We start from the raw sequence: 17,579 nt of genomic DNA on the forward strand, positions 1-17,579 counted from the left end.
TGCGGAGGTGCCCCGTGGCAAGCTCCCACCCTGCCTCTGCAGAGACTTTGCTTGACTCATGGAAACCAGCCGCAGGCAGGAGGAAACCAGACAGGGCTGGCATCTTAGAAGCAAGACTGCAGGCTTCTCGGCAGTGACACACCTGGGCAGGGTCTCCCGCAGTCCAGAAGCTCCTGTAAAGCCCCCAGCATCCGAGGAGGAGCTCATCAGAGGGGCAACACTGCGCAAACACCACAAGGCACTCCTACCATCCCTGCACAGAGAACAAGCAGCTCAGGTGGCCGTGACTTACCCGTCGAGCTCTCCTCGCTGGAAGTGTAAGTGCCTTTGCCTAACAGGAGGTTCACCATCGTGGGGGAGTTGGCCACTTTCAGCGGCGTCTCGCCTTTCCTGTTGCTCTGCTGCGGGTTCCCTCCGTACCGCAGCAGCAGTTTCACCACCTACAAGACAGGAACACCCGCGTCAAGGACTGCTGGAGAAGCACAACTCCTCTACCGTTCCGCGTAACACGGCAGCCCCTTCCAAGAACCCTGGGATTCGACCCGAGAGCGGCCCCTCACAGTCTGAGGGTGTGGGAGCCGAGCGCACAGGGACTGCCTGGCGAGGCTCCGGGCGCGATGGGCGAGGCCGTGGCTCCTCTGTGGGAAGGGCTGCAGCCGCAGGGGCTCCCGCACCCTCCTGTGCTTTCCTTCAGAAGGGCTCTGCCTCCTTTGGATTTTTTTCCACCACTTCTCTGTTGCTGCGAGGAGATGACTTCCCGGGGATGTCCTCACGGAGGCGCTCCCCTCCCGCCAACAGCGAGCTCCTCAGCAGAGTGGTGCGGAGCGGCCGTGGAGGGCTCAGGCAGGAGGTCAGGGAGAAGAGTGTTATGGAAGGGCAGGGGGGACAGAATAGAGGAAACAAAGACCAAGTTTCTGCAAGCTGCTTTATTTTTTATTTTCATTTACATTAGAAAATAAAATAATCTCTCCCTTGCTTGATTTTACAAGGGTAAGGGCGGTCACACGGATGACAGAAACAGCCATGGTGACACTTCCACAGCTCCGTCCACAGCTCTGTCCAGCTGCTCATCACCCGCAACCTGAATTTCCTATGCCCAGAACAGCAACGCACTGAACTCACGTACAAATTAAATATAATCCCAACTTTAGTCCAGTCTGAGAGTAGAGCATTCAAAGAATCTGTAATAACGTTTACTATAGACTCTTGTCGCCCACAGAATCAATTTCCAGTTCGTGTATGACATGTTCTATTGTTTAATCAGCACAGAGTTCTTATGTGAGTTTTCTATGGTGACCACACAAAACCTCAGGCTTACAATTCTGGAGGTCAGAGGTCAAGCTGCTGGCAGGGCGGGGTCCTTCCTTTCCTCCATCATGGGGGCTGCTGGCAGAATTCAGTTTCTTGTAGGGCTGGGACGGAGGTCCCCAGTCCCAGCTGCTAGGGGCCGCCACACTCCTCGGCCCTCCTCTAAGGCCAGCAGCACAGGTGTGGCCCTCCTCGGGTTCTAACCTCTCCTGCTTCTGGGATCTCTCAGACTCAGCAGGAAAGGCTCACAGGCTTTAGGGCCCATGGGACTGCCCAGGACCTGCAAGATGGCCTAGGACGATTTCCCCATGTGAGGCACTCACAAGGTCTGGGGTCACAACACGGGCATCTTGGGGGCCATTATCCTGCCTACCTCACCGTAAATCCTTGACATTTTTCATAACAAAAAAATTTAAAAGTGGTAATTACAGAAGTATGAAGCTGCATCGGATGCCCCAGCCCCAACACCGCCCCCAGCGCCATTCCCCTCACACCGGCCCTCCCCCGCAGTACTGAGCGAATCCCAGACACTGCAGAGCCTTTTCCAGTTCATGTCTCTGGAAGGGCCCATAAAAAAGAAACAGGGTAAACCATAACGCCATTCATCATCTTACCCAAGAGTTTAACGGTCACGTTTTAACATCAAATATGGACTCAGTGTTCTAAGTTCCCTGCTCGTCTCAGAGTCTTCAATCTACCCCCCACCCCACCTGAATGAGCTGTTTCTCAAGTCTGCTCTTTAAGGCCAAGGTGCTGTGGGCTCCGGGACCTCCCGCAATGGCCAGGCGGGGCCTGCTGCAGAGGAGCACGACGGGCACGGGCAGATGTGGCCCCGTGTGACCCCCCAGCCTTGCTGTCCTGCCTGCAACCAGGGGCTCTCCACAGAGCTCTGGTGATGACGTCGGTGAGACCCGCCCCATCTCCAGGCAGCACCCCTGCTTTCCTGCAGGACGAGGCTGTCAGGCACAACCACCTCTCTCGGCTCCCACAGAGGCTGAGACCTCTCAGTGCCCACTGCTCCTGGGCCGGCCACAGTGGCCACTTTCTAAATCTTGAGTCTATGGTTCTGTGCACTGGCCACACCTCTTGGTGTTACCTCATTCCAGACGAGGGTGGGTCTGCCTTGCAGGTCTAAGAGCCCCACAGTGGTGACGGGGACCGGCAGCAACTCCTGCAGGCCTCCTTCCACTTGGTGTAATCCTTCACCTGCTCCAATCCAACCAGACCTACACGGCTGGCGGATACGAGCCTTTTCATAGATGGCAGGTGCTGCGAAACCTGTGAGAGGCCGTCCAGGTGCTGACCCAGGAGGGGAAAGCTGGGGGCAGACAGAGGGCACAGCTCGGCCTTCAGGGTGGGCAAGGCAAAAACTCGCTTTCCGGTGCCCCACACCATGAAACCGGCTAGCTACGGGGACAAAGAGCTACAGAACCACCCAGATGCCAGGACAGGCCGGATGTGTGAAGGACGGGGGATGCCAACCTTGTAGTGCCCGTTGTTGGCAGCGTCGTGCAAAGGCGTGTCGTCATCCAGGCCCTTGGTGTTCACCTCCGCACCTGCGGCCAGCAGCTGCTTCGCAACGTCATAGTAGCCCCGGTTACAGGCCTCGTGCAGCGCCGTCCAGCCTGGAAACAGACACTCAGGACATACGTGATTTAATCCTGGGAACTCCCCTCCTGTCTCTGGAGGCAGCACCCTGAGGATGGGCTAAGGGGCAGGGACAAGCCAGGTGGGGAGCTGCCCTGTTGTGAGGGCTGCAGTTTAGGAAGCAGGTGCCAGCCCAGAGAACCCCTCGCTTCTCTTTACTGTGGCACCCCTAGCACAATCCGTATCTAGCTTGTTAACCTCACAGACTAACAACCCGCAGGGCTGACCTGCAGCAATCGCCCTAAAGGGGTAGGAGACCAGTGAACACAAGTGCCATAAACAGCAGCCTCGTCCTCACCGATCTGGAGGCGTATGTGCCTTTGCAAAACAAGGAAGGGAAGCCTCCAGTGTCGGAAACAGGGAAACTGAGGCTGAGAGCGCCTCCTGAAGGCTGAAGAGCTGCTGCAGCAGGAGCTCCAGAGGCGCCCAGGCTCGGGCTGCATGACGAAGGCCGCCCCGGCTGGCAGCTTCTGCCTGGGGAGCCTGGAGCCCACCATCGGACGGTGTGGCCGCATGCGGCGGTGGAAACGGAGCTCAGCCCCATGGGAAGCACACGGCAGTGCTCTGGAGAAGTTTCTTTTAGAAAAATGCTTTAAAAAGAAAGGTGCTAAATTAGGTTTGGGTCAGACAGCTATAAACCAGGGCAGTGGGAGAAATCTAGAAGACTTCTACCCAGACGATTTCGTTCATCTGTTCTCCTTACACTGGGAACAGACAGTTCTGGGACATGTGGACCACCCATGGTTTGATGGGGCATTTATGGAAAGAAGGGACATTAAACTCTAATCATGGGCCTTTAAGCCCCCGGGCTGTGTCAGGTCTGGGGAGACTCAGTTCTGTCCGGGTCCAAGGCAAGCCCCAGGCCCCAGCCCCGTGAAGGGAGGGAGTCTAGTCCAGGGTGTGGACCCAGCCGCGCTCCCGGCTCGGGGGCACCCTCTGCTGCAGAATGCAGCCACTCGCTAGACACACCAGGGACCGGCCCCTCCAGGGGCCTGGACGTGAGGTTTATGGAACACAGCAGAGCACAATTTAAAATTCCTCAGTTCTCTAAAAATAGGCCAGGCATGGGGGCTCACAGCTGTAATCCCAGCACTTTGGGAAGCCAAGGCGTGAGGATTTCTTGAGGCCATGAGTTCAAAACAGCCTGGGCAACTTAGCAAGACCCTGTCTCTACAAAAAATAAAAAAGTTAGCCAGGCGTGGTGGCGTGCACCTGCACTTGGAAGGCTGAGTTGGGAACATCGCTTGAGCCCAGGAGTTCAACGTTTCAGTGAGCCGTGATCACACCACTGCACTCCAGCCTGAGCAACAGAGCGAGACCTTGTCTAAAAATAAAAATAACAGTAAAACCCAGCAAACAAGTTTACTTTGAAATACTTTCCAAGAAACACTGATTTCTTCTCAGCAACAGCGAACCCCACTGGAGTGAGTGTGGCTGTGAACACCCCGGGCCCTGCAGAGCAGATGCACAGCCCACCAGGGCATAGCCCATCCGACCCAATGGGAGGCTCAGGGCTCCAGTGGGGCCCTCTGGCCCCTGCCAGGCACAGGGCGCCCACCTGCGAAGTCCTTGACGTTGACGTCCGCCCCCTCGCTGATGAGCTCTTTGATGCGCCGGGCGTCCCCGCGGATGGCCGCTCGGTGCAGGCGGGTCTCTCCACGCTCGTTTCTCTTGTTCACTTTATCTTTGGTTTTTGAGGCAGAGTTGGGCGTTCCCTTCTGACACACTGTAGACTGGGAGGGGTGCTTTGGTGTTGTGTCCACTGCAGGCCAAGGAGGGGACAGGTGGGCGTTACTGTGGGTGGCCCTGCTTTCTCAAATCCTCAAGAGCCCAGGCCACCGTCACGAGGTCCCTTTGCACAGGGCTTATCCTCAGCACAGCCACCAGGCTGCAACCAGGCAGAGCCCCTTCCCTGCGCCAGGGACCACCCCCAGGCTGGGCTCACCTGGGCTGTTGGCAGACTCCTCGGCTGTCATCTGCATGAGAAGGGCCACCTGCTGGCGCTCGGAGAGGGGGTAGCCAGCTCGGATTCCAGACAGCCCCATGCCAAAGAGCAGCCCGGCCTTCCGGGTGACAGGCTCCTTCTTAATCCTCTTCCGCTCAGGGCCCTGCTTCTCTGTGAGGCGGGCGAGGGAGAGAGGGAGGAGACATTTCATGCCACGGCGTCCTCCAAACCCAGGTCCTTACCTAATGTTACGGAGCCCCCTGCGTCCACCTGACAGCTGACAGAGCAGAAAGGAAGGTCTGTGAGTGGGGAAAGCACAGCGGTGCTGGGAGCATTGGTGCCACCCACCTCACCTCTCAGCAGTGACTGTGAGACCATTTAAACACCTCGTTACCAGCCCCTCAAGTCCGCTAAGCCTGGACCTCCACCGAGCATTCACTCACTCCAGGCACCTCTCCTGGGCCTCCCCAGACCTCGTACCACACATGAATGCGGTGGGACAGCTTAGCACCGGTGACCTGGCTCACACAGGACAGGTCTCTGTTAAAACACGTGCCTGTAATTAAACTCCACCTTCCCCGTCCCTCCTCCAAACAGTGCAGATATAAAATGGCAGACACAGTTTAAAACACATCAGTAAATCAAGGCCAACTGGTCAGTACTGTACCTTTCTTCTTGCTTCTAGGAACCTCCATCTCATGCCATGGTGCTTCGAGGAGCGTACCAGCCTTGCAGCACCACAACAGGGACTGGGCTGGAGGCATCTAAAGGCATCAACACAGAGCACTAACAAGACACGGTGTGAGAGCTGGGCTGTTCCACCTCAGCCTCCTCGTAACAAGCACACCCTGCACTCGTCTGACCCGTTAGAGAACTCGGCCAGCGTCTAACACAACTCACGCGCTGTGTCTTCTAAAAGAGGCAGGAGGCAGGGGCGGGGAAGAGAAGACCCCAAGCACTAAGAGTCAGGGGCACAGAAGCTGCCTCCTCCTCTGCCTGACCAGTGCCCTCCTGTGGGTGGAAATCAGGGGCCAGACACCTCTGAATCCTCCTCCAGCTGCCCTGTGGGTTCTGGGGTTTTCTAGCTCATGGGGTGCAAACTGCAGAGGTGCAGCACAGAGGCAAGGCTCTGCCAAGGCCTGACTTGGGGAAGAAGTGCCACCAGGGAGATATGGGCCTCTGAAGCTCTCCTCTGAGGCACCTCCTTTCCCTTCCGTTCAGCATATCCAAGCAGCCTCTCTCTTCAGGACTTAACTTCTCCCTCAGCTGGTGTTTGACCCTAGAGAGGTGGGTGACGTCTGTGACAACGGGCTAACTGGGCCCCACACCTGCCCGGTCACTGGAACGCAGAAGGGTCTTAACTGGTCTCTTGGCTCAGCTCCCAGGGCGCAACTCCCTTGCTGTTCACCACCACAGTCCCCATGAATGTGCCCGTCGCTTTCCTCAGAAGACACTGCCCACCCACCCTAGCTCTTTCCAAGGTATCTGAGGCTGACTTCCTAGGAACTAGGTCTGGGGCATGCTGAGAATGCGGATTCGTATGTCCTATGGGACAAGCCTGCAGGAGGGCACACACCTGGCCACATCGACCTGCGTCACATTCACGGGCAAAACCCCAAGTACTGCAGGCTGCCATTGCCACCACCAGCGAGTCTGTGAACAGTCCTCAGTGCATAGATCTGACACAGCCCTTGAGCTCTGGCACCAGCCCCTCATATAACGCGGCAAACACAGTGGTGGGGGAGGTGGCCTTGCCACCAGCCAGTGAGCCCCAGCCCACAGCCATCACTGGCGTAGCCACACCTCAGCAGCGAGCTCGGCCGTGGGTCTCTATGCGCGCACCCCATGCTTTCCCTGCACCCTGCATGCTGCCCGGGGGCCAGCCCTCCCCAGGCCTGCTTCTCATAGCCACCTGTACACAACAGAAGCAGACCCACGGCTGCCTCCCTCTAGGAAAGAGGTGGCGAAGCTGCCGGAGAAACCCCAGCTCCCCAACAGATAGCCCTCAAGTCCTCCTCTCTCCGGGAGGGGGCTCACGCTCAGCAAGCGGCTGCTCTGCCCACAGTTGCCTGGAAAAGCAGCTGAGAACCTCTGCAGGGCCTTGAACCCCAAGACCTAGCCATGCACATTCAGAGGCCTGTTCTCTCCGTCACCCAGAGCAGGGGAGTTAATGTTTTGGAGACATGAAGCCCCCTGAGAACATGAGGAAAGCAGAACCCCTGAGATACAGACTTTGCAAAGCAGCACACAGCACAGGAGACTCCTGGGAGCATAAGGCATCTCCTTATTCCACTGGCCATCAGAAGTCAAAAGCGAGTGGGCCCCACTCTGCTGCATGTGGCCGCTAGGGGTGGACACAGGGAGCTGGGGCGGAGTTGGGGCTGCGGAGGGAGGAGCTGGGGCGGAGTTGGGGCTGCGGAGGGAGGAGCTGGGGCGGAGTTGGGGCTGCGGAGGGAGGAGCTGGGGCGGAGTTGGGGCTGCGGAGGGAGGAGCTGGGGCGGAGTTGGGGGTGCGGAGGGAGGAGCTGGGGCGGAGTTGGGGCTGCGGAGGGAGGAGCTGGGGCGGAGTTGGGGCTGCGGAGGGAGGAGCTGGGGCGGAGTTGGGGGTGCGGAGGGAGGAGCTGGGGCGGAGTTGGGGGTGCGGAGGGAGGAGCTGGGGCGGTGTTGGGGCTGCGGAGGGAGGAGCTGGGGCGGTGTTGGGGCTGCGGGGAGAGGAGCTGGGGCGGAGTTGGGGCTGCTGCGGAGGGAGGAGCTGGGGCGGAGTTGGGGCTGCGGAGGGAGGAGCTGGGGCGGAGTTGGGGCTGCGGAGGGAGGAGCTGGGGCGGAGTTGGGGGTGCGGAGGGAGGAGCTGGGGCGGTGTTGGGGCTGCGGAGGGAGGAGCTGGGGCGGTGTTGGGGCTGCGGGGAGAGGAGCTGGGGCGGAGTTGGGGCTGCGGAGGGAGGAGGTGGGGGGCGGTGTTGGGGCTGTGGAGGGAGGAGCTGGGGCAGAGTTGGGGTGTGGAGGGAGGAGCTGGGGCGGTGTTGGGGCTGCGGGGAGAGGAGCTGGGGCGGAGTTGGGGCTGCGGAGGGAGGAGCTGGGGCGGAGTTGGGGCTGCGGAGGGAGGAGCTGGGGCGGTGTTGGGGGTGCGGAGGGAGGAGCTGGGGCGGAGTTGGGGCTGCGGAGGGAGGAGCTGGGGCGGAGTTGGGGCTGCGGAGGGAGGAGCTGGGGCGGAGTTGGGGGTGCGGAGGGAGGAGCTGGGGCGGTGTTGGGGCTGCGGAGGGAGGAGCTGGGGCGGTGTTGGGGCTGCGGGGAGAGGAGCTGGGGCGGAGTTGGGGCTGCGGAGGGAGGAGCTGGGGAGGTGTTGGGGCTGCGGGGAGAGGAGCTGGGGCGGAGTTGGGGCTGCGGAGGGAGGAGGTGGGGCGGTGTTGGGGCTGTGGAGGGAGGAGCTGGGGCGGTGTTGGGGCTGCGGAGGGAGGAGCTGGGGCGGAGTTGGGGCTACGGAGGGAGGAGCTGGGGCAGAGTTGGGGTGTGGAGGGAGGAGCTGGGGCGGTGTTGGGGCTGCAGGGAGAGGAGCTGGGGCGGTGTTGGGACTCCGGAGGGAGGAGCTGGGGCGGTGTTGGGGCTGTGGTATGTTCAGATCCCAAAATGCAGATGTTACCATGCTCTTAAGTTATCAAAGGATCCTAGGAGGTGTGTGTCAGGGGAACAGGCAGAGGCAAAGGTGTTCCTTAGAAGTCAGGCTTTAGAGTGGCAGGCCAGGAGACCACGCTGCACCCCCTCTGAGGGGCAGTGAAGAGCTGCTTTCTATGGCAAACAGAACGTGTCCCGCTCCTGCAGGGCAGCCATCTCAGGTGCAGCCCACACCCTGTGTGTGCAGACTGGGCAGGACTCAGTGCCCCAGTGACTTCCTGGGTGGGCTCCAGGGCCCGAGCCTAAGGGTCAGGGCCACATCCCTCCCGCTCCTCACCAGGCCCTCCTGCTTCTGCTCTGAGCTTTGGTGAAGAAAGACTGAGTTGGCTTCCCTCACGTGGCCAGGTCAGCTTTACAGGGCTCCCAAAAATTTGCATGGAAGGTGCTGCCAACCTCCTGGTGAATTCTGGTGCCTGGAGCCACCACAGGGACCTCGCTCTGCCCTGACTCAGGAAGAGCTTGCTCCCAGGAAGCAGCAGCTTTTCTCCCAGTCCCGAAACAAGACGCTGTACTTGTCCTGACACAACAAAAGTCCAGTATGAAACCAGATCTCCCAGGATGCCAATTTCTCCACTGTGAAACAAGCACCTGCAGCTACGAGCATCCACGAGGCCCACAACACGTACCAGACACCACCCGAGCTCCAGAGCCCAGCAAACCTGCATGTCTGTCAGGTCCGAGACACTGCCCACTCCAGGGGCTTCTGGGATAGAAGGAAAGCCCCACCCACGGAGAGAGACCCCCGTGTGCCACAGCCTGCGGCTCAACAATGCCTGCTCTCCATTCCAGCCCTGCGACACCACGGTCTGAGAGCAGTTGAGCGGGTCCCTGATGTGCACACACGCCGCGGGCACCTGCACTGTCAGGCGCCACAGAAGTGGGTCCTGCAGGGGGTCATGCACTGCCTGCCTGCCCCTCCTACCCCAGGCCTGGGCTGACCTGGAGCTGTGTGCCCCTGAGAAAGGCCCCTCTGAGAGGAGAGGCTGCAAAACCTGCTCCCTGCCCCTCCACACAGTGCAGAGCACGGCGGGTGTGGGGTGTTGTCTGCAGGGAACAAAAGGCTGAGAGCATCTGGAGAACCCCGAGCAACAACCAGCAAGTTCCTGCAGCATTCTGCAAATTTCCTGTCTCCACTGTCCGAATAGAAGTCAAATACAATTTCTATGAATTCCAAATGGTATTCACCAAGTTGCAAAGTGGAAAACATGCAGGTCTAGGGACTGAGTCCCAGCTACAGGCAGATGTGGCCCCGGGTGGGGGGTGGGAGCAACTCCACAGGACTCAGAAGCCCCCTTCCACTCCTGCTCCGCAGTCGGAAAATGGCCTGCAGGCTCTGAGGGCTTTATGGGCTCAGGCAGCCTGGGGCTGAGGGCAGAAGTCCAGGGAGAGCCATGGAGGGCGCCAGGAAAGGCTGAATCTTCCCAAGTCAAGCGTGTCGGCGGTGGCACCTCTGTCCACTGACCTGAGCCTGGGCGGCCACCCACCTCATCTTTAAGAAACAAGGCCTGTAGGACCTTTCTTCAAACCACATCCACCTTGCCAGCCCTCTGAGGTTGGCAGCACCCCAGTACCCCGCTGGCCAATGGGAGATTCCACAGAACCGTCCCCTCCTCAGCACAGAGCTGAGACCTCCCCCGCCATGAGCCCTTTCCTGCTGCTGGAGCATGGCCTTGGCCTGGGGCAGCAGGGGCTACAGTGGATGACGCTTTTGGGAGCTGGAGCCCACTTCCTGCCCCTGCATCCAGCCAAGGCCTTTCTGAGGCAGCAGAGAGACTGGAGGTGAGCTTCCTGGGCAAATGGCAGCAGCACCTGGCTCTGTGCAGGTGGGATGGGGGGCTGTGACCTTCCTGGGGGTGCTCTGTGCAGGTGGGATGGGGGGGCTGTGACCTTTCTGGGGGTGCTCTGTGCAGGTGCGATGGGGGGCTGTGACCTTCCTGGGAGTGCTCTGTGCAGGTGGGATGGGGGGGCTGTGACCTTTCTGGGGGTGCTCTGTGCAGGTGCGATGGGGGGCTGTGACCTTCCTGGGAGTGCTCTGTGCAGGTGGGATGGGGGGGCTGTGACCTTTTCTGGGGGTGCTCTGTGCAGGTGCGATGCGGGGGCTGTGACCTTCCTGGGGGTGCTCTGTGCAGGTGGGATGTGGGGGCTGTGACCTTCCTGGGGGTGCTCTGTGCAGGTGGGATGGGGGGGCTGTGACCTTCCTGGGGGTGCTCTGTGCAGGTGGGATGGGGGGGCTGTGACCTTCCTGGGGGTGCTCTGTGCAGGTGGGATGGGGGGGCTGTGACCTTCCTGGGGGTGCTCTGTGCAGGTGGGATGGGGGGGCTGTGACCTTCCTGGGGGTGCTCTGTGCAGGTGGGATGGGGGGGCTGTGACCTTCCTGGGGGTGCTCTGTGCAGGTGGGATGGGGGGGCTGTGACCTTCCTGGGGGTGCTCTGTGCAGGTGGGATGGGGGGGCTGTGACCTTCCTGGGGGTGCTCTGTGCAGGTGGGATGGGGGGGCTGTGACCTTCCTGGGGGTGCTCTGTGCAGGTGGGATGGGGGGCTGTGACCTTCCTGGGGGTGCTCTGTGCAGGTGTGATGGGGCGGTTGTGACCTTTCTGGGGGTGCTCCGTGCAGGTGCGATGCGGGGGCTGTGACCTTCCTGGGGGTGCTCTGTGCAGGTGCGATGGGGGGGTTGTGACCTTCCTGGGGGTGCTCTGTGCAGGTGGGATGGGGGGGCTGTGACCTTCCTGGGAGTGCTCTGTGCAGGTGCGATGGGGGGCTGTGACTCACCTGGGAGTGCTCTGTGCAGGTGGGATGGGGGGCTGTGACTCACCTGGGAGTGCTCTGTGCAGGTGCGATGGGGGGGCTGTGACCTTTCTGGGGGTGCTCTGTGCAGGTGCGATGGGGGAGCTGTGACCTTCCTGGGGGTGCTCTGTGCAGGTGGGATGGGGGGGCTGTGACCTTCCTGGGGGTGCTCTGTGCAGGTGGGATGTGGGAGCTGTGACCTTCCTGGGGGTGCTCTGTGCAGGTGGGATGGGGGGGGCTGTGACCTTCCTGGGGGTGCTCTGTGCAGGTGGGATGTGGGAGCTGTGACTCGCCTGGGGGTGCTCTGTGCAGGTGGGATGTGGGAGCTGTGACTCGCCTGGGGGTGCTCTGTGCAGGTGCGATGGGGGGCTGTGACTCGCCTGGGAGTGTTCTGTGCAGGTGGGATGGGGGGGCTGTGACCTTTCTGGGGGTGCTCTGTGCAGGTGGGATGTGGGAGCTGTGACTCGCCTGGCGGTGCTCTGCAGGGAGTGTCTTCTCTATCTGGCTGCCTTTTTTTTTTTTTTTTAAACAAGGTCTCACTCTGTAGCCAAGGATGGAGGCAGTGGCGCAATCTCAGCTCACCACAGCCTCCACCTCCCAGGCTCAAGCGGCCCTCCCACTTCAGCCTCCAGAGTAGCTGGGACCATGGGTGGCTGTGCCACCACATCTGGCTGCTTTTAACATCCTCCCTTTGCTGTTGTGAAAACTTCATGTCAGAGTCATATTGAAATGTCATATTAAATGTGTAATTACTGTTCTTTCTCCTGCTTATAATTCATTATACTTCTTGAATTTGAGGCTTGTGTTTTTATGAACCTTGAAAAGCCACCGTCTCCCTGCCCTGCTCTCTCCTCTGCCGAGATGCCTGTTGAGCTGCATTCTCTCCTCCACAGCTCCCCGCTTCCTGCGGGCTTCCTGTCTCATTTTCATTCTGTGCTCCAGTTTAGGCAATTTCTTTTGTTAGAACTTCCAATTCACCAATACTTTCTTTTTTTTTTTTTTTTTTGAGACGGAGTCTCGCTGTGTCTCCCAGGCTGGAGTGCAGTGGCGTGATCTCGGCTCACTGCAAGCTCCGCCTCCCGGGTTCACGCCATTCTCCCGCCTCAGCCTCCCAAGTGGCTGAGACTACAGGCGCCCACCACCACACCCGGCTAGTTTTTTGTATTTTTAGTAGAGACGGGGTTTCACCATGTTAGCCAGGATAGTCTCGATCTCCTGACCTCGTGATTCACCCGCCTCAGCCTCCCAAAGTGCTGGGATTACAGGCTTGAGCCACCGCGCCCGGCCTCACCAATACTTTCTTAGGTTGTGTCTAATAAGCTACATCATCTGCCCACTGGGTTTTTTATTTCAGTGATTCTAGTTTTCATTTCCAGATATTCCATATGCTTTAGAAACATCTGCATGATACTCGATGGTTTTAAATCCTCCGATGGATACTGTGCACTTAACCATCCCAGCATGTGAGGTCCCTGGGGCTGACCCCTGCTGACTCTCTCAGGACAGCTTTCTTCCTCAACGTCTGTAATTCCAACCGGGCTCTTCGTCTGTCTGCACTCGGAGCCGCGAGGCCTGGATGAGGACGGTGTGTCTCTCCAGGGAGGGTTTGCTTTTGTGGTGGTGGGGGCCTCAGGGAGAGCGGGGCATTTCCAGCAACGATGGAAATACAGATGCCAGCCCCACCGGAGGGCAGGACTGGGTCAGAAGTCTTTGTGGTGACCTCTCAAAGCCCCTCATCAGTACCTGTCCCTCTTAGCTGGGGGAACAGTGTCTGCTGAGATAGCCCAAAGTGTCCAGGAAGTGTGGCCTCCTTGAGAGGACAAGCTTTTCGCGGGGTCTGGGCTCAGAGCCCCTTCCTCTACCTCCCTGGGAGGTCTGAGGTTGGGCTCCAACGCAGAGACCCTGAGGTAGGGCCGCAGGGATGTGGAGCTATGTGGCCTCTGCTACTCATGTGAACAAATGCCTTTTGTATCAATCATTTAGCACCTCTAATTTCTAGGCTTTTCTAGCAAGTCTTTTAGGGGACACAGGCCACGATACTGTCAACATAGGAAAATGTGCGACTCCCGCATCCCACCGTAAAACTCAAAGATGTCAAAATACATTCTTGATTCTGCTACACAAAGGGATGTTTCCATGGTGATATTTTCAAACAAGAGAAAGTTCATGGCCAATGGCAGTTACAGCTCATGGAACGGATGGGCACGGCCGGGTGCAGCTTTGTGGCATGGCTGCTGCTCACAGATTCTGTCCACTTCACTAAAACCAAACATCTGGCCTCATCTGGATGTTCATAGCCATGAAATACAGCACTTCTGGCCAAGAAGTCTAATCACAGCCCATCTACACCAGGCGGATGGTCCAGATCACCAAGTTCCCACCCAAGCACTGAGCTCAACTCACACAAACGAGGGCGCAGCAGTCCTGCCACCGACACCCCCTCGGGGCAGCAAGACAGGAGCTCCCCACAGCCTGTCCTGGGCCAACGAGAGAAGCTGGCAGGGCCCCCACTGAGTCCTGTGAGCCACCGTGTGTGGTGAGAATGGCTTCTCCTTCCAATCTCCAGGTTTCTCTGTTTCTGCCTTCTTTCTGTCAGTTACCATTATTGATCACTTAAAGAAAGACAGGGCCTACCCCGTCTGCTGCGTGACCTCAGCCCTCCTGCCTGCCGATGGGAGCTGGGGTCATCTCTTAGGCCTTTCAGCTTCAGCTTCTTCTGTAGTATATGTGAAGGGGTCATACAGAGATGAGGCTGTGCGTCCAGCCCTTGCCTGCACGACCTCCATGCCTTCCCCATCTCCAGGCCGGGGTGGGGTGGAAGGACCGGTTCCACAGGAAGCTTGCGGAGGCAAACAGGGTAACGTGGCAAGGGTGGGAAGGAGCAGGGTCTAAGCCCCATGGTGGTTTCACCAGCATTCAGCTGTCACCATGGTGAACAGGAAGCCAAGAAGGAAGGAAACAATGTCGGCAAAAGGGCTCAGATGACAACCGAACAGCTTCCCACCCTGGGCCTCCTTTGCACACACACAGCGTCGTGGGTATTTTAAAATAAACAAGATCAACGTCCAAACCTGCACTGAGGCCTGAGTTGTGTCCGTCACTCCTGCAGGGCACAGGCCTGCCTGGTCGAGTGCGTAGGCGGTGAGAGCACAGGGCGGGGGGGGGGCTCCTCTGTCAAGGGGCCACAGCTCCTCACACAGCAGAGCTTTACGGATGAAAGGGCTGAGAGGCACAGAAAGGTTGAGAAATGGGCCCAAAGTCCCACCGCAGGGAGCCACGAGGCAGCAGATGCCCCCGCGCGCCCCCGCCTCAGCTGACGGCTCCCACGGCAGCCACCACCTTTATCCTGAGTCCTGGGGTCCTGTCAAATCGCTGAGCCTGCGATGGTCTGGTGGACCCCAGCTTGTCTGTGTTGTGTTGACAACATGGGCCTGGCTATCGGCCCAAGTGCACTTCTGAGGGGAGTCAGGGAGGCCTCTGCTGCAGCTTGGGGAGTATGGAATTTTAAACAGGAAGAACCTTCCCTACGTGTGAGAAACTGCTTACATCCAGAGAGGAAAAATGGTTGGGAAGTAGTAGGACCAGAGACCAATCACGCGGAGTTCTTCATCATGTGAAAATATTTTATTTTGATGTGCTTTTTCATGAGTGCCTGAATGTGGTGGCTCTTAGGGTGACCCCAGAATCCTCACCATGGCAACAAGACCTGGCCACCACCCTCACCACGACCACCACGGCCTTTGCTGCAGCCCCACTCTGCCTCCCCGCAGGCTGCTTGCATGCCAGCACCCATGGCCACGCACCCTCTGGCAGGACCGAAGTCCTCTGTATTCAGAGGCCGACCTTGCTTTCCTGAGGCTCAGGAGGTAGCAGAGGGTCAGGCTACGGCAGGGGCCCCCGTGTAGCCAGGAAAGGAGGAAGAGTCTGCTGAGGTTTCTCGGGAAGGAGATGGTGTGGAAGTGACTGTGGCTCTGGTCCTGCCTGGTAGGAGTTCTACAGGGGAGGGGCCTGGCCTTGGGCTGGCCCTGCCCTGCGTGGGATCCGTGCCCTGCATGGGGTTCTTGGGGTCTGTGCCCTGCGTGGGGTCTTTGCCCTGCGAGGAGTGTGTGGGATCCGTGCCCTGCGTGGGGTGCTTAGGGTCTGTGCCCTGTGTGGGGTGCGTGGGGTCTGTGCCCTGTGTGGGTGCCTGCCCTGTGTGGGGTGTGTGGGGTCTGTGCCCTGCGTGGGTGCCTGCCCTGTGTAGGGTGCGTGGGGTCTGTGCCCTGTGTGGGGTGCATGGGGTCTGCTACGTGCTCGGTGAGAAACTGCATCAGGGCTGCCCGCCGTGTGTTGCTAACATCCCCACACACGTGAGTGCCTTGGGACCCTCGTCAGGACACTGAGGTGAGGCCACCGGTCCACAGCACACTGCAGTGCACACGCCCTACTTGGCAAGAGGCTCCCGGGGTGCCATGCTCTCCAGGCACCTGCCCTGCCTGCGAGCACAGCCTGGCCCCTGCTGCACTCTGCTCTCTCTGCCTGCTCGGGTCCACTGCGGCTGAGTGGATGGGAGAAGCCTCTTCCACTTCACACACGCGTCGCCTCTAGCACTGGGCAAGGTCTGGCATTCAGAGTTCCAAGATCCCACAGACCCCCGTGGCTAAGTCTGTCTTCCCTCCAGGAACGGGGAAGCAGGAGCCGTCAGGGCAGCCATCTCCTATCTGAGGCACCAGGAACAAACATGACGTCAGGAAAAGACTGAAGGTGCCAAGCACCTAACGCTGAAGGAGCCAGCATGTGCCCGCCAGCACTGCAGAGCACACACCCCAGGCACCAGAGACCAGGGTGTTAGTCACAGGTCAAAACAAAATAAGAAAATCATAATTTTTCCCCTTGTTCCAAAGAAACATCCACGTGCAGAGGGCAGGCAGCATCGGCCCACGGCGCTCCTGACGAGGGCTCCCTCGCAGCTGCCCCAGGACAAGCAGGACCCCGGCGGTCCTAGGCAGGGAGAAGCGAGACTCAGGGTCACAGACGAAGGCGCAGGAGAAACAGCAGGGCAGGAGGCTCCCCAGAACCCCAGGGAGGCCAGGCAATGAGGCTCAGCAACCTCAAAAACATGCGCTGATTGACTGATTATTTATTTATCTATTTTATTTTTTACAGACAGGGTCTCACTCTGTCGCCCAGGCTGGAGTGCAGTGGCGCAATCACGGCTCACTGTGGCCTTGACCTCCTGGCCTCGAGGGACCCTCCCGCCAAAGTGCTAGAAGGGTGTGAGCGCCTGCGCCTGGCTACTTTTAGATTTTTTAAGTGTTGGGAAAACTTACACATATGAAAAAGTAGACAAAGTAGTATAATTTGAAGCAAATCCCAGATATAATTCAATATGAATGCTTTCAGTGACAAGGGTTTTTAAACTGAGACCACCATTGAGGTGGTAGAGGACAGACTTCAAAAGCAGATACAAGAGGCCCCAGGCAACCAGGGCAGGCAGAGCAGGGCAGGCAAGATGGGATCAAAGTCCCAGGGCAAGCTGGTCTGAGAGGGCTCGGTGGGCAGAGCTGTCTTGGGGCCAGGACATGGCAGGTGCCTTCCCACTCCTTGCTGCACCCACAGCCCTTACAGAGGTCTGGTCCTGGGACAGGCTCCTGCGTGGCACTCTGAAACGTGCAAAGGTGATTGTGTCACATGCTCACGTCTGCCTGGACAGCCTCCAGGCCGCTGTGTAGGGACCACGCAGATGCACAGCCTTGGGGACTGCTTTAAACTGCGCTGATTCACGACAGACAACCACGTTGTTCTTGGCAGGCCGCCCCTAGCCCTGACTAAGCACTGCAGAGGCTGCATCTCCATGGGACTGGACCACGGGCAGGGCTGACTCCACCCCGCGTGTGGGAGGCGGGAAGCCATCCCCAAGGCAACACGGAAGTCTCTGAGGGAGGTGTGCCAGCCTCTCCCACTTGGACACAGCCAAGGTACCTGGGACGGTGGTGACCCTGCATCCCTCCCACCATGGCAAGGGGCACTGGCTGCGCCTGCTCAGCAGAGGGCGCTGCAGGGGCACTGCAGGAGGAGAGCCTGGCAGGGATGCCTCGGTGCACCCACACCTCTCCAGAGGGGCCTGACTCCTGGGGACCAGAGAAGAGTCTCTCGTCTGTCACATGTCAGTCAACCCTGCACCAATGTTTCTCTTCTCATCCCTGCTGTGGCCACCAGATGGGTACAGCCAAGGTGTGCACCTCTCCC

The 17,579-nt window shown here is 59.0% G+C and overlaps 2 protein-coding genes across 54 annotated transcripts in view; both read right to left on the reverse strand.

The window, feature by feature from the left end:
• ANKRD11 (ankyrin repeat domain containing 11) overlaps positions 1–17,579 on the reverse strand; it is a 113,644-nt gene that overhangs the window by 19,145 nt on the left and 76,920 nt on the right. For 3 of the 4 annotated variants that reach the window (XM_050772854.1, XM_050772855.1, XM_050772853.1), the window contains exons 1-5: positions 5,568–7,630; positions 4,901–5,071; positions 4,514–4,717; positions 2,791–2,933; positions 293–440 (exon numbers count right to left, since the gene is read on the reverse strand). In XM_050772854.1, the coding sequence (XP_050628811.1) occupies positions 293–440; positions 2,791–2,933; positions 4,514–4,717; positions 4,901–5,071; positions 5,568–5,664 (763 nt within the window). In that variant the 5' untranslated portion in view covers positions 5,665–7,630. Of the gene's footprint in view, positions 1–292; positions 441–2,790; positions 2,934–4,513; positions 4,718–4,900; positions 5,072–5,567; positions 7,631–15,154; positions 15,158–17,579 lie in introns of those variants that run through there. The other variant, XM_050772856.1, reaches the window with a different exon arrangement.
• On the reverse strand, positions 8,422–16,131 carry LOC126943841 (uncharacterized). 50 transcript variants are annotated; one of them, XM_050772990.1, is made up of 7 exons: positions 11,751–16,131; positions 11,420–11,530; positions 11,246–11,289; positions 11,114–11,157; positions 10,742–10,806; positions 10,522–10,565; positions 8,422–10,478 (listed from the first exon to the last, which is right to left on the reverse strand). In XM_050772990.1, the coding sequence occupies exons 1-7, from the start codon at positions 12,085–12,087 to the stop codon at positions 10,089–10,091; spliced, it is 1,035 nt and encodes a 344-aa protein (XP_050628947.1). In that variant the 5' UTR covers positions 12,088–16,131; the 3' UTR covers positions 8,422–10,088. The 50 variants fall into 50 exon arrangements, with proteins under 50 accessions (XP_050628947.1, XP_050628934.1, XP_050628914.1 ...); XM_050772977.1 differs by having other exon boundaries at positions 10,742–10,938; XM_050772957.1 differs by having other exon boundaries at positions 10,742–11,070.

The sequence above is a fragment of the Macaca thibetana genome, chromosome 20 (genome assembly GCF_024542745.1).
Source record: "Macaca thibetana thibetana isolate TM-01 chromosome 20, ASM2454274v1, whole genome shotgun sequence".
Classification (NCBI taxonomy): domain Eukaryota; kingdom Metazoa; phylum Chordata; class Mammalia; order Primates; family Cercopithecidae; genus Macaca; species Macaca thibetana.

Excerpts from the sequence above, each read along its gene's own strand:
- LOC126943841 (XM_050772942.1), bottom strand. The coding sequence starts at position 12,087 with ATGACATTTCAATATGACTCTGACATGAAGTTTTCACAACAGCAAAGG. Across the intron at positions 11,158-11,201 it reads CACAGAGCACCCCCAGGAAG|GTCACAACCGCCCCATCACA; the intron begins GTCACAGCCCCC and ends ACCCCCAGAAAG. Across the intron at positions 10,566-10,741 it reads TCACAGCCCCCCCATCCCAC|CTGCACAGAGCACCCCCAGA; the intron begins CTGCACAGAGCA and ends CCCCCATCGCAC.